The following is a 15,718-nucleotide window of genomic DNA, read 5'->3' as shown; positions in this document are numbered from 1 at the left end:
TTACACCAGTATGTCGCCAGAGTGAAGCTTTTTGACTGACTTAGGAGAGCCAGCAAGACCCTATAGTCCCTTTGGAATAAAAAAGGGAGACATTTGCCACAAAGATTTGTCTGAAAGAGAATGTAGCATAAGAAAATGAGGTAAAGGAGTTACAGAGGTTTAAGATTGCTATTCAAAATCTTCAAGACATGGTCATTTGCCTATGAACTGTTTTTCACTATTTTATTTAATTATTTTATTTGGGGATCCACAAGAAAGAAAGAATATTTTGGTATCCACTGACCCAACCTACCATGGAACTCTACAAGGGGATGCACTGCAGTGCCAAACAAAGACACTGCAACAAAGCCAAGGTTTTGCAAGCACTATACCAAAACACCAGCATCAGATACAATGTCCACAATACCTTTTGAGCACATCCAACACTGGTATTTGGTCGACCCTAGCCCAAGTAGACAAGCCGATTGACCCTGGGGGTATCCCAAGGCCACTCGTCTACAGGAATTCAAGGACAAAGTGGTGTGTTAAGGTTGGACCCCTCAACCACCAGGATCCTCTGCAAACACGTGGGTGGATGTTTAGATCCCAGAGGAGGAAAATACTCTCCCTGCAGCAACATCAGAACAGATATATAAATGGAAGATGGAAAAGAATGAAATGGGAAAAAGTAGAAATACTCTCCCTGGCAACAGAAGTCTTGGGTTAAAAGTAAATGGTCTGGGAAGAGGACATAGGAACTATGAAACAGCATATGGCTAGAGTCAATTGCAAAGTTCTCACATTGTTGCCAGAGGAATAGGAAATTGAACAAAAGGTGATACAGGAATTATGAAGACAAAGGTAGAAATGGAGCATGAGTGACAACACTGAGAAATCAAACTGGGAGAGACACTCTCAGGGAGGGCAGGAATGAAAAAATGAAAGAAAGAAAATGACAACACCAGAAAGTGGAAGATGGAGATAAATATAAAAAGTCTGAATGTATTAGATATTGCCATTTGATAACCAATAGTTAAATAAATTGACAGTGAAAATGCAATTAATTGTAATAGTGAAGGACAATATCCCTGGCAGAGTGACCAAGGAAATGTATACCATTATGCTGATAAACTGCAAAGGAAAAATGTGATACAGGATGAGCAATCAATGAGGCAACATATCTGGAAAATTCAGGTTGTCTGGCAAGGGGCCAGGAGTGAAAATTCACCAAAGGGTTAAGTAAGATGCCACTGTGAAATTGGGAACAACTAGGAAATGGTTCAGAACTAATAAGTCTATAAAAGATTGCAAATTATTGGTACAATAAACAGAGAGGAGTAAAAACACTGGCTGAGAAGGTTCCTCAAGTTCTATACTATCTTTCTGAAGCAAGTTCTGTAAATGTTGGCAAGAAACAGGATCTCTTGGTTGTAGAGAAGGCAAAGAGATAAGAAGATAAAGAACCTTTAGGACCCATGGATCCACAGTAAATAATGTTTACATGTGTAAAAAATAGAAGAGTCTGCCACTTACTGATCTCAACTCTGGCATAGTTTTACCAATGCTGTAATTCTCTGAACCACCTTTGAGTAGTAACGCGACTGTAAATTGATGAAGAACAAGAGGCTGTAACTGGCACAAAATATGACAAATGGTGAGATATAGAAGTATAAGGAGATGTTGGAATAAACAAGAAGCCAATAAGGATAATGAATTATGCAGATAAGCAAACTCAACTTGGGCCTCCAATAAGTTGGGAAGATACAAAAACACCTCTTCACATAAAAGAAGTGCCATGAGCAAGTCACACTGGGAAGGAGAGGCAAAATGCATTCAAGAAAGAATGGCATCTCGATCCAGAAGGTCCCCAACAGGATATCTGCCACATTTGAAGAGTAAGAGCCAAAAGATGAAAGGCATGCCATTGTAGTAAGCAAAAGACCATGAACATCAACTGAAAATCCTTCAAGAGAAAAGTGAATTTGCCTGAGCCACCAAGTGCAGAGTTGTTAATGTATTCAGAATTGTGGGCAACATCAGTCCAATATGGAAAAATTTACTGCTGCTTTAGAACTCCACAATGTAATGCAAGAGTCCATACATTACAAATCAAAATAAGAGAAAGAAGACCTATGAAATGCATAAGAAAGATCTTGAGCTATACGTTGTATGTAAAGCATATTAACTCCCAACCCAAAGTGATACCCCAAAATGTTTAGCACAAACTTTAACATCAGACGAGAGAGGGAACTAATTATTGACCCACAGATTCATCACCAAAAGGCAGATTGAGAATCACCGGAAACAAGCTAGAAAGATATGACAGCACAAATCTGATTGATTAATTCCACAAAGAGTGAACAAGGTTTGGGTAAATTCACCAATATCACTTGTGATGTCCCAGGAGTAGATATGACAGGATAGTCCTCTTGTAGTGGTGAAGGCTGCACAAACATGGCCATTTCTAGTCAAATAACTGCTGTCATGTCCTCCCTGCACTGAATGTCCATTAGGAAACCCAAGCAGCCAACAGCTTGAAGTATAACTACTTGTAACTGAGAATGCACAATGCCAAGTCCAACCGTGTGTGTGTGTGTGTGTGTGTGTGTGTGTGTGTGTGTGTGTTATTAATTATTCTCTGTTTAAAGAAACTTTCACAACAACCACAGCAATTTGTCACAAAACACAGTTTGGAAACCACTAGCTTAAAATATGCACTTAGGACGAATCTAATCTACCAAGTTGGTCACGACTGTCATCAGCAAGAGTACCCAAATGATGAAACAATGAATTCTAATCTTTTTATGCAGAAATGCAATAAAGATACATTTAATTAGCTATACTCATGGCTATGTTGATTTTTAGTTTTGCTCCAAGAACACAGTTTATTCTCATTGAAAGTTATAAAACTATGAAGTTTCATAAATATATCCTACACTTGTAATAATACAACTTTAATATAGCTAAGTATAAAATACACTAAAGTGAAAATGTATACATTTGTAATAATACAACTTCAATATAGCTAAGTATAAAGTATATCAATACAGAAATGTGTACTCACCTGTAACTATATAACGTTAGTATAGCTAACTACAAAATGCACCAATATGGAAATGCATACTATATCTTTAACTATACAACTTCAATATAGATAACTATGAAATACAGATATACAGAAATATGTACTCATCTGTAACTATACAACATTAATATAGTTAACTATAAACTATAACAATATGAAATGTGAACTACACTTGTAATGACATAACTTCAGTATACAGTGGCTTGCTAAAATATTCACCAACCTGTAGAGTTTTCATATTTTGTTGCTGCCTGAGCTTGCAATCATAAAACTTTCAAACAAGACTTTATATTTAGAACCTACACAATCTACTACAAAATGAAAAAGCTAACAAACACTGACATTATGCAAGTAAGTTAGATTTTCAAAGAAAATTAGAATATTCTCAATTGCACAAGTATTCAACTCCTTTGTTATGGGCAACTCTAAATCAGTTCAGATACAAAAGATTAGTAGAAACATCACAAAAGTAGCGTGATTGTTTGTCTGCAAGTAATCAAAATGGTTAAACTTAACTTCACAATAAATGCATCTGTTCAAGACACAACTCATACAATGATACGACAAACCAACCATGAAGACCAAAAAGCTTTTCATACAAGTCAGAGATAAAGTGGTAGAGAACCACACATCAGGAGAAGGTTACAAGAAAATTTCAAAATTCCTGATTGTCTCTTTGATTATTATGAAGTCCATCATTAAGATGGTCAAGCAGGAAATTGATTATGGATGCCACTGTGAAGCCAACAATGACTTAAAGATTAGCAAATTCTATGACAGATGGTAATCAGTGTTCATACCTAAACAATATCCCAGTCCCACTATATAGCTGGGCAAGTGGCAAGAAAGTAGTCATTACAGAAAAAGAACCATCTTAAATCTCTTATGGAGTTTGTGACAAAGCATATAATGATACTGCAGACATGTGACTGTAGGTTTACTGGTCAAATGAGACAAAAATTGAGATACATGGTCTAAATTCAAAGTTTTACATTTGGTATAAGCTCAAAACAACACATCACACAGTCAACGCCATCCCAACTGTCAAGCATGATGATGGAAGCATCATGTATGGGGATGGTTCTCATTAACAGGGACTGGGAAGCTTATCAAGATTCAGGATAAGATGGATGGTGAAAAGTACAGTCGACAAAGAATATAAAACTGAGTCAAATTCGCATTTTAACAGAACAATGACCCAAAGCACATGGTCAAAGCCATACTGGACTAGTAGAAAAAAAAAAAAAAAGTTCTGTAGTGGACCAGTCAAAGTCCTGGCTTGAATCTAATTGAAAATTTATGACAAGACCTAAAGATTTTAGCAAATCAGTGACCCAAAAGAACTTTTCAGAACTGGAGCAATTTTTTGAGGAAGAATGGGAAAAAATTACACCATCCCATTATGCAAAGCTGGTAAAGACTTATGAAGAAAACTCACAGCAGGAACTGCTTGCAAAGGTGCTTCCACCAAGTACTGACTTAAGGAACTGAATATATATGTAATCAGCAAATTTCAATCTATACATTTTCATTGCAGGTTTTGCTGACATTACACTTCCTTCACACATAACAGTGTTAAGTTTGATCAGAGTATTGAACAAAATCAAGTTCATAAAAAAAAAAAAAAAATCACATTGCTTGTATTTCATCAAAATGTGACATTATTGGCAGGGGTGAATACCTTATTGAGGCACTGTAACTAACTATAATATACATCAATATGTATTACACCTGTAATCATACAACTTCAATAGAGCTAGTTATAAGATACACCCACACAGAAATGTATACTACATTTGCATCTATACAACTCCCAAGAGAGTTAGCTCTGAAATACACCTGTAACTACATAACTTCAGTATAAATAAGTATAAAATATGCCAATACAGAAATGCGTACTCACCAAATCTCCGACTTGGTGTGTAAATAGGGAGATCTGAAATTAAAGAAATTCAGTATTTTCCATCACACCAAAAACAAAAGGTTTGTATTCTACTATCCAACATTCTGCAGATATTTATCATAATCACACCTACTTTTATGACAGCAACATAAAAACAAACAAATAAATACACATACACACACACACAAAGATATTAAAACAATCAATGCAACTACTAGTTTTAATATTTTCATTGTTTGGAAGATGGGCAAAACCTTGTAAATGTCAACCTATAATATGAATAACATATTTCATAATTATGCTTTTTGTATGATTTACCAAAATCAAAGTCATCTCTAGTCTACTAAAAAGTAAAACTTTTTTAGGCTTTTTTTTTCATATGCATACAAAATATTTCAAATAATGGTTTTAAAGGACTACGTAAGAACATGGCTAACCATGAGGTAATGTTTCAGGTCAAATCTAGTTCATTTTACATGATTTAAGTTTTAAAAAAGCATTTTAACAAACCTTATAAAACATAATATTGCTAACTCAAAAAACACTTTAGTATTAAATCCACTGAACCTTGTTTTGTGTTTTATCTCCCACTCTATTTTTACACCATAAAAACATGGTTGGACATTTTAAGTCTATTAAAATGTCAATGCAGCTTATGAGCTACTTCAAATTTAAAGTAATACAGTGCTTGTTAATATAAAACAATCATTAGGCTAACATGAAAGTCTCTGTACTGTCCTAAAACAAACAAAATAAGATGGGAAATACAAATAAACTTGCATGCTAAACCACCAAACTGAAATATAAATATTTATTAACCCATGAACTTTCCAGCTATGTAAAGTTTGTTTGGTAATTGCACCTGATGAAAAGCTCTAGTCCAATAGTGTTGAAAATAGTTACAAGTGAGAGTGTTTGGCTAGACATGCACATTTTTACAAAGAAAAAGTAATTGAAAGTACAAGCTCAATTTGGTAGTTATTAGTGTAGGGTCTGAGAGCATGCCCCTCAAATTAATATAATCTAAAGTTGCAAAACAAGACAAATATGTAAAAGTAGGGGGTGCTACAGCCCTAGTTCTGATCCCTTTGCATTATCAAACAACCCTAATGAACTTGATTCTCATGACCTTTGAACATTTCAACTAAGGTCTCTAGTTTTTGTTATTAAACGGAGGGTAAAATGAGGACCATACCATCTTTATCTCAAATTCAAGAATAGTGGATTAAGAACTCCAAGCATTAATCATTACTGATTAATTGATACAGAAATTGGTATATGGTATGAAAAGAATGTTTATCACATGGAATCAACCCCCACCCCACCCCCACCACCACCATCCAAAAGCAATAACATCCCCATAGGAAGAGAATGAGGGACAGTCAAGGATAGCACTGAAACAATCCCATAAACTGCCACTGTGACCAAAGATACAGATAGATAAATTGAAGGAGGAAAACAGAAAACCTAAACTTGCGCTGACTGGTTCACTCTAATCGAAAACCTTAACACTGGGAACTGACTTCCACATGAAAGTAGGATAAGATCTCACTATAAAATGGGTGTACTGCAATAAAGACAGCACAACTTGTGTTTGTGTAAAATGTATCAGGAGGCCACATTAACCAATGATGTGATGGTTCAACTCCAGTATTTGTGTAAAAGGAAACAAGAGGCCACATCACCCTGTAATGTGGTAGCTCAACTCCTGTGGTTGTGTGAATGGTATGGAGGATGGAGGCCATGTCAACCAGGAAGGTGATGGCTCACCTCATGGTTATTTAAACAGTATCATGAGGCCATGCCAATGAGGAAGATGATGGATAAACTCCAGTGACTATGTAATAGTTATCAGGAGGCCACATCAACCCAAAGGTGACATCTCAATTCCAGTTTTTGTGTAATTGGTGTCAGGAGATTACCTCATCCAGTAAGATGACAGCAATTTGTATTTATTCAAGTGTGATCAGGAAGCCACATTACATCTACACCAGCAGAACACCATCATCCTACTCTCAACTGAATGGTTCCAACCTTGTCCTCAAGGAACACATACAGAAGAGTTATTCAGTGGTCAACCACCACAGTGGCATGGAGCTGGAAGTGATAAGGAGTCCCATAATACCTTTGATGAAAGTAAGGTGATAATACAATGAAGAGCCCGAGGGAACATCTCCAAAGACAATGCAATGTGTTACCACAAAACCTTATCTTGAAAACCAGACCATACTGAGTTGTTCACTCAAGGCATGGCAAAGATGGGCAGAAATTCCATCCTGCTTTACATATATAGTCCATGGGTGGTATAAATACAAATGGGCACATTTATGAAGCAAATTATCACAAGGTAATAAACCATCAAGCAGTTCTGTAGAACACCTTGTCTCTATGGTGAGTGTCCAAAGCAATGGGCAAATGAGCATGAATCAACATGGCTGACACAGATTTAAATTTAAAGAATACCTAGTCAAGCACCATATATCACAGAGCTGGATCTACATGATAAAAACAGAAAGATCCTTAAAAAGAAATGAAAACAAAGAAAACACTCCAGTTAAAGTCACATTGAAGTATGGAAAATGGCCACAGGTGGTAGTTGAAACCCCAACACAGAGAAAGCATAATATGAAGACAGTAAGAGATTAATGTACTGGGAGCAGTCCACATGCAGGATTGTAGAATCTCTGCTAATGGAAAATAAAGATGAAAAATGAAAGAAAAAAGTGAGATGTCAGATCTGATGGAAAGAAACATGGAACAAAGTATAGGAGGAAGAAGGTAGGGAAGAGTAGGCCAAAATAACCAAAAGGTGGACCTAATTCATTAGGGTAGAAACTGCAAGAACATGAAATGAGGAGAATTGCCAGGGTATAAAAAATCAGTTGTATGTAACCTTAAAATTAGCAATACATGCTATATAACAACCAGAGGCCCTACCTGGACATCAAAATCCATCTGGATCTGGTCAATGGTAAGATGGAATATAAAAAAGGAAAGGAAAGAAGAAAAGGATGAATAACCCTACCAAGATCTTAATGAAAAAAGAACAATTATGATAAAGAAGAAGGCATGTAGGGTGATAAAGGGTACCTGAAACACCAGTAACAAACAAGTCAGACCATCTAAGTCCACTGGCCAAGAAAAGGAGGAAATATATTTTAAGGGAGAGATGAAACAAGAAGCATGAGGAAAGTGATTCAAATAGAGGTAAAGAGAGAGCATGGGAGACCACATTAACATCCCAATCTGAAAGACAGAATGTCTTGGAGGTCTCCAAATCTGAAAGGAATGCACAAGTATGGTAAGAACAGGATAAGTGAAAAACCATACAGTATCAAGAAAGTGAGGAGATCGAAGATGCACAGTCAAAGAGCCAATTGAGAAATTCTGCCACAGCCACAAAAGCTGCAGAAGGCCTGTCAGCAAAAAATTCCCCATTAACAGGCCAACAGCAGAAGACTTTCCACTTACGCTGGTATACTTTCATGATGTATGACAAACCAAGGTTGTATTGACCAATAGAGTGCAATCAGAAGGACTTGAGACAGAGTGGAGTGGACCAAGGAAATTATCCAATGAAGCAATTGTATGGAATGGCACACATAAAGGTATTTGTGGGACCAATCTTGGCTGAAGGAAACAACCTCCAAAACCTGTAGATGTGGTACAGATGACTAAAAGAGAGACAACTTGGTACTGAGGCCCATGGAAAAAGCATCCAAGTAGGAAAAACTTCATCAGTGACAAAAGTCCCTGAAACAAGTGCATCTAATGCCTACTTCATTAAATAGATCCAGTCTAGTCGAGAAAAAACAACTGTGACCAATATGTAAGTACCTTGCACATGACAAATGATAAGATGAACATGATGTGCATTTGCCCAGTGTAATAAATACAACATTCTATAACACAGATCTCTGGACTTCAATGAATCATCATCAGACAATGAGAAGCGAGACAATAGAAGTGATGTAAAGCCTGATGTACCACCAGAAATTTAAGAATATTGATGTGCAAGATGATATTGTCCATAGACCAACAGCCCAAACTTCCTGGTAATTGATCCATTTTACCCATCCTTGAAAAGATGGAGGTCTGAAAATAGGAGAGGAAATGACATGCCCACCAACATATGGGCTTTTTCCAGCCACCACTGCAGATTCACCTCATATGGGAAGAAGAAGAGAAATGGTGTTGGAGAATAATCACAAGAGGTTACATCGTTCATGAAATGACCATTGCAGGGATTTCATGTGGTCAAGACCAAGAGAGACTAATGCAGTTATGGAGGATGACATCCTCAAAAGCGACAGATCCTCACAAGCAGTAAGTAGTCACTTACTAGGCATAGTAAACTAAGAGATTCATGGAATGAAGACATAAAAGAGAAGGCAGAGTGTGACTGATACTGATGTTGAAAATGCCTCCCAAGTGTACTACTTATTGATTAGGTCAAAGGAATGTTTCCTCCGGTTTGATAAAGCAGTCCACTTGAGCTGCCATAGAAAGGAACTGGTAAGTCTGAGAGACTGCTTCCTGCTTGGGATGCATCTGTAGAAGCCAGATGCCCATGTAATAATGAAGCATTCCCAAACCATGAGAATATGATGAGCACAAATCCAAACCTTATGACAAAACACATAAGGAGCTGAGATGGGTGTACCTTTTCAGACCCAGAAGATTACATGGTGAACTTAAGTGATATGAAGTGGCTGATGCAAGATAAATTGATGACTGGCTGCCAATTCCCAGTTTTCTTGGAACAAGGAAAAAAACAGGAATAAAAAGCTCAAAATGATGGTGAACTGGTCTGATTGCAAAACTCAAACCACCTTTGGCAGACAATGACAGGCCACAGGATTGTGAGGAGAAAGAAAGGAAATGGAGCAAGGAGAAACAACTGGATAACAAATCCTGCTGAAAAAACACGTATCACTCACTGATAAATCAAATGAAGGGATGTCAGCTGGGAAGAAACTACAAAATCAAGCTCCCACCAGACCTGAATCCACAGGGTAGTCACAGGAATTCAACAAAATGAAGTATCCTGATCAAAAGGAATTGGGAGGGAATGAAGTGTGGGAAATATGAATAGGGGGGGCATACAAAGCTCTCACAGAGACAAACAGGCTACAAAAGTCATAAGGGTGGATTGCTAGTGGGCTGATCACAAGATGCTTGATAGAGTTTGGAACTGCATCAAAGACATAAGATCTCAGAAAAAAAGACACAACTCCCTGTGATATATTGAGGATAAATTATTCCAAGCCAATATGGCATCTCTACCTATAAGGTTCCAACAACAAAGAAATCACATATGTAATGCCAGAGCTGAGGATGAAATGCAGGTCAATGTGGAAGAAAGAAGATGAAGGGTATCTGCAGAAAACCCCTCAGGATTTCTGTAGAGAGCCTTCTGACAGATGTATAGAAGAAATAAACCATAGAAAGTTAGTTATGGTAAAATGAAGGTGAAAATATTGGGTAGGACAAACACTAGATTCTGGAGCCACCCCCACCCCTAAATAGGTGACAATAAACTTGGTACTGCTGATTCAAAAACTGATAATCTGCTCGATGGCAAGAAAGGGCATACTGGTCAGAAGTCCTTGGAAAGTGCAGCACACTGATCTTCTCATTTAATTGTGAGACAGCATGAACCAAAATATATAGGGAGGTAGGAAATACCAAAAATGGTTGAGAAGATGACTCATGTAAAAAGGAAAAATGACAGGAATAAGACAGAGGGAAAATTAATAAAACATCACATACCTGAGACACAAACTCACAAAAACCAAATTAAGCCTAGGTGATTTCTCAAGCTGCAATTGGAAAGGAATGGCAAACTCTGGAGGGGGTAAAAGATGATCAAAATCCTCGTCAATTCTGATCAATCTCGAGCAACTCAGTAACAGCCTGGGTGATGTCCGAGGAGAAAGGTTGACCCATGTAGCATTCAATCTCCCAATATGTAAAAGCAGAGAGATCCACTGTCAGGTTGAAGAGATAACACATGATGATTTGCATGAGACACGTTGGAATATTGAAATTAAAATAAGCAGAAAGTGTAAGACTTGTGGAATGCATAAAGAAAAGTTTGCATACAGAGAGCAGCACTGAACAAATATAGCTAATATTGTATTAATTAGCAAGATGTAATACCACTGGCAGTTCTATTATAAAGCAGTTAATTAGTAAGTATGTAATACCATTGCTGTTTCTTCCAATATAGAGTAGTTAATTAGTAAACATGTAATAATTCCGGTGATTCTTCCAATATAAAGTAGCTAGATCTCTTTATTATGCATATTAGCATCATTACTACTTAATGTTACTGTAAATATATTTGATACATTTAACAGCAACACTGAGGTTATGTTAAGGGTCTTCTTCAGAAGTATTAGACATTGGACAGGTTCAGTGACTGCTATAAAGCTAGTTACATATGATTTAGTATTTAAATGAATGTGCACTTCTTAATTTAAAGGAATATATAAAAGAAAACATTATTTACAATATAAAAGAAATACCACATTCTTAGTAATTATGAATATTAGTATAAACACAAACAAAACTCTTCAAATCAGGTGTCTTGTGGTGCAATATCAGATATACAGATAAGGTACATACATTCAACGTATGTAACTAATTTGTAGCTCTCTTTAAAAAAAACCAACAGAAAACAGTACTTTGTTAAACTGGTACAGATATATGTACCAGTGCATTCTTCCATATTAGTGTGAAAATAAGAATCATTTACAATGTAATCTTGTTAAATAATTCAAAGAAAGATATTTACAAGAAAATTATACCATTTGTTGTTTAATCTTACCAAAACCTTGGGGTAGGTTGTAAAAACTTAGGTACAACTGTGGTAAAGATTACTTCAGTTATGGCATTTTCAATTTTAGTTTAAACTTTTGAAATGTCTATCAATCTGTTTACAGCATACTAATACTACCAAATCAGTCAACTCAGAACAGACTTTGATGCAAATGATTTTATAAAAAATTAAGATTACAAAAATCGTACGAAAAATACTGCATTTTTTTTTTACCAGTCATGTTTACGAATTAAACTAAGTACGCACAGTACAAAAATCACAGGCTCTGTCCTATCCAAGAGGCATTACTTGGATATTGAAATTTACTTTTAAGACGTTTTAATAAACTACGTAGCAAAATTCATATTCATAACAGTGACACTTGAAGTACCATGGTAATACTTTTCAAATATTACTCACTAACATTCTATGCACAGCAAGAATTTTACTTACAGTATTTCTATTAACATTAATATTAACCAATAGTAGTATTACTGGTGGGAGAAATATGGTATATGTTAAATATTTAAATAAAATAAAACAAACCTTTTCTGTTTTCATGCGAATTTCAAAAATTAAATTGAATTTCGATTTGAAATACGAAATTTAGGTATCCTATAACTGAAGAGACATTACGAGTACGGAATAAAAATATAAACTATAAATTATGACACAATACAATTAATGGCTTTACTGAGTCGTAGTACTCGTATTTAAATTACAACTAAACAAGCGTGCTCGTATATAGCATACGGTAAAAATCGATTCTATGCAGCTTACCGTTGGGGAGTGGTATTCTAGTTTGACAAACAGTTAAATTAGAGCGTAATTTTATGTCTAAAATTAATAAACATAAAAATAATCGCGTTAATAAATTATAGTTATTTTCTATATGGTAGATATGTAAGAATTGCATCAAACATTTTCGCACACCTACAAGCATTAAACTTACCGTTTTTCTGCATCGTCTGAAATTTCACCGCCACTACAACAAGTGTGTTCACGCATGCTCCACAACGGTAAATCGCGATTTATATACAATCGATCAACGAATTATCGCCTACCTTCCCTGATAAACGTACTTTTCTAGATCAAATATCATATTTATTTTATATTTAAAATATAAAAAATAGTGTTTTGTTTTATTCAAAATGTATTACTACTGATGCTCATAACTTCACGAAAACTTCCTTTATACGGGTAGTTTTATGCATTATTTTAGTTCTAAAGGTAGCAAAATAAAAAGAACATCACAAACAAAATGGATTGCAACAGCTCGCTTGACAATATTTACACGATAACTCTGAAAACAACGTAAAGGCGATCTTGTGCTTATGAAATTAACTATAAAAAATAGATAGAGACAAGATAATCGTATAGAATTGCTGTATATCTTATGGCCCTAAGAAATTATTTTGTATTTTTTATTTAACATTATAAGAATATGTATCAATCTGTCATGTAAGTAAAAGAATTAGCTCCGATATTTCGGTATATATGTAAAGTTTAATCGACTACCTTTCATCTGTCATAACACTGGATAATTATTTCGACAAGGATAATTATTTAACTTTCAAAAATACGTTAATTTTTACATTTGAGAACCGTCTTCCCTTAAACAAAAAAATGCATAAGTTTGTGCGAAGTAAAACTTAAGACTATTCAGTGACTCTAATTTTGTGTTTTCTACTTTTTGGTTATAGTTTAATTATACATAGAGATAAGCCAGTAAATAAATATAATACTATTTGCACTGCATGATATAACACAACACTAAACAAGAGAAATCGGAGAGATGACATACCTTCGTCCTGCCGCTTCTTTTCGAGATTGCGTACATTTATATTGAACTAAATACATTCTTATATTTGTTACGAAATAATTTAATAATTTTATTTAAGTTTCTTTATCAAATCCATTAACTATTAATTTTTGTATCAGTATTTCAGCATTACTAATAAAATATTGTAATTTATTACAAACTTTATAATATCTGAATAATTGCGAACTCATAATATTTATAACAGAATGATACAGTACATTAATATTAAAAGAGGGTAAACCATTAACTTGAAAGGCAAAATATTTTCATTTATCAAAAACATTTACATTGATATCCTTATCAATTATTTTAATTTATAAATCTAAATAATCTACTTCTGTTTTAGATATTGAAGAATTTTCAGTTTCCAAATCTACTGGATAAATAGTGTTAATAACATTATTTAAGGATTATTTATACAAATCAAATCATCTACATATCTGTAAGTTAAAGTAAAAATATCTGGATTTGTGTAGTTTTTGATAAATATATTATTATAGAGTAAAGATATAAATTTGGTATACAACTAGAGTAGTTAGCTCCCATTAGGACTCCTATTACTTGTTTAAAAACCTGTTTATTGAAAAATATATAATTATTATAAGTACAGAAACTTAATACACTGCTGGCCAAAACCTTAAGGCCAATGAACATAAAGAAAAATATGCATTTTGCGTTGTTAGACTCAACTACGTACTTATTTGAGTAGAGCTTCGAAAGATGAAAATAAGAAAAGGGAAAATAAACATAAAAAACTGTTTTAGCATTTAATAGGGAACATGTGAACACTTTGAAATTAGCCTAAATACCAGCTGATCAAAAGTTTAAGACCATACCAAAAAGAAGTCTTAAAAAGTGTAGGAAATGCTCAACAAGATGTCTGAGTAGCGAGTTGCACGGCCATCATTGCGAATAATTTCAAACATTTGCTTTGGCATACTCAATATAAGCGTTTGCAGAAGGCAAGCTGAAATGTTATTCCAAGTGGTAAAGATGGCTTCACAAAATTTGTTAGTATTTTTAAATTTCACACAAAGCTACTCGAGGGCTATCTGCGCTAGCCGACCCTAATTTAGCAGTGTAAGACTAGAGAGAAGGCAACTAGTCATCACCACTCACCGCCAACTCTTGGGCTACTCTTTTACCAACGAATAGTGGGATTTTTTGTCACATTATAACGCCCCTACGGCTGGGAGGGCGAGCATGTTTGGTGCGACCGGGATTCGAACCCGTAACCCTCGAATTACGAATCGAACGCCTCAATTCGCTCGGCCATGCCGGGCCAGGCTTCACAAAGATCAGGCACTGTTTGAAATTGACGTCCATTTCTATAGGCTTCCCTTGCCATCCACCCCAAACATTTTCAATGGGGTTCAGTTTGGGCGAACACGCTGGATGATTTAAAAGAATCACGTTATTCGTCATGAAAAAGTCCTTTGTCCTGCGTACATTGTGGTTTGCAGCGTACGCTGCTGAGAGATCCAGTCATTTCCACACAAGCGTGGTTCTCCAATCAATAAGGATGCTCTCTCCAACATGTCAATATAGACAGCTGTTGTTTGACGCCCCTGTATAACCTGAAGCTCCATTGTTCCATGGAAGTTGAAAGCACCCCAGTTCACAATAGAACCTCCTCCACTGTGTCGTGTAGAAAATGTCTCCGGTGGGATATCCTTATAGTGCCAGTAACGTTGGAAGCCATCTGAACCATCCATGTTACATTTTTTCTCATCAGAGAACAAAACCTTCTTCCACTTTTCTGCATCCCATGTTTAGTGCTTCACAGCAAAGTTTAAGAGATATTTCGAAGTGTGGAAGGAGGCGTGGCCTTTGAAGACGTTTACGGTTTTTTAAAGCCTTTCTCTCGTAGACGCCGTCTTATTGTTCTTGAGCTGCATCCTGTGTCCGTAAGGGCCTCAAGCTGGTTTGACGATCGGCTGGTGCCTTGCCGGAAAACCCGTCGAATCCTCCTGCTCAACGCCGGCGAAATTTTCTTGGGCTGAGCACTTGAAATTTTCGTTCCGTATCCCTCAGCGTCTTTTAAGAAATTTCCAACAGCATTTTCACTACGCCCAGTCTCACCAGCGATCGCACGTTGAGAGAGAC

At 35.8% G+C, this 15,718-nt stretch overlaps 1 protein-coding gene across 7 annotated transcripts in view; it reads right to left on the bottom strand.

The window, feature by feature from the left end:
• Nucleotides 1–13,613, bottom strand: part of LOC143233275 (septin-7-like) — a 75,857-nt gene extending 62,244 nt beyond the window's left edge. For 2 of the 7 annotated variants that reach the window (XM_076469365.1, XM_076469366.1), the window contains exons 1-2: nt 12,337–12,366; nt 4,968–5,000 (exon numbers count right to left, since the gene is read on the bottom strand). In XM_076469365.1, coding sequence (XP_076325480.1) covers nt 4,968–5,000; nt 12,337–12,351 — 48 coding nt within the window. In that variant the 5' untranslated portion in view covers nt 12,352–12,366. Of the gene's footprint in view, nt 1–4,967; nt 5,001–12,336; nt 12,367–12,742; nt 12,838–13,594 lie in introns of those variants that run through there. The other 5 variants (XM_076469369.1, XM_076469371.1, XM_076469375.1 and 2 more) reach the window with 5 other exon arrangements.
• Between the last annotated feature and the right edge of the window lie 2,105 nt (nt 13,614–15,718).

The sequence above is a fragment of the Tachypleus tridentatus genome, chromosome 12, assembly GCF_004210375.1.
Source record: "Tachypleus tridentatus isolate NWPU-2018 chromosome 12, ASM421037v1, whole genome shotgun sequence".
In the NCBI taxonomy this organism is placed as follows: Eukaryota; Metazoa; Arthropoda; class Merostomata; order Xiphosura; family Limulidae; genus Tachypleus; species Tachypleus tridentatus.
Note: the sequence above shows the minus strand (reverse complement) of the source record. Positions and strands in the feature narration are given on the sequence as shown.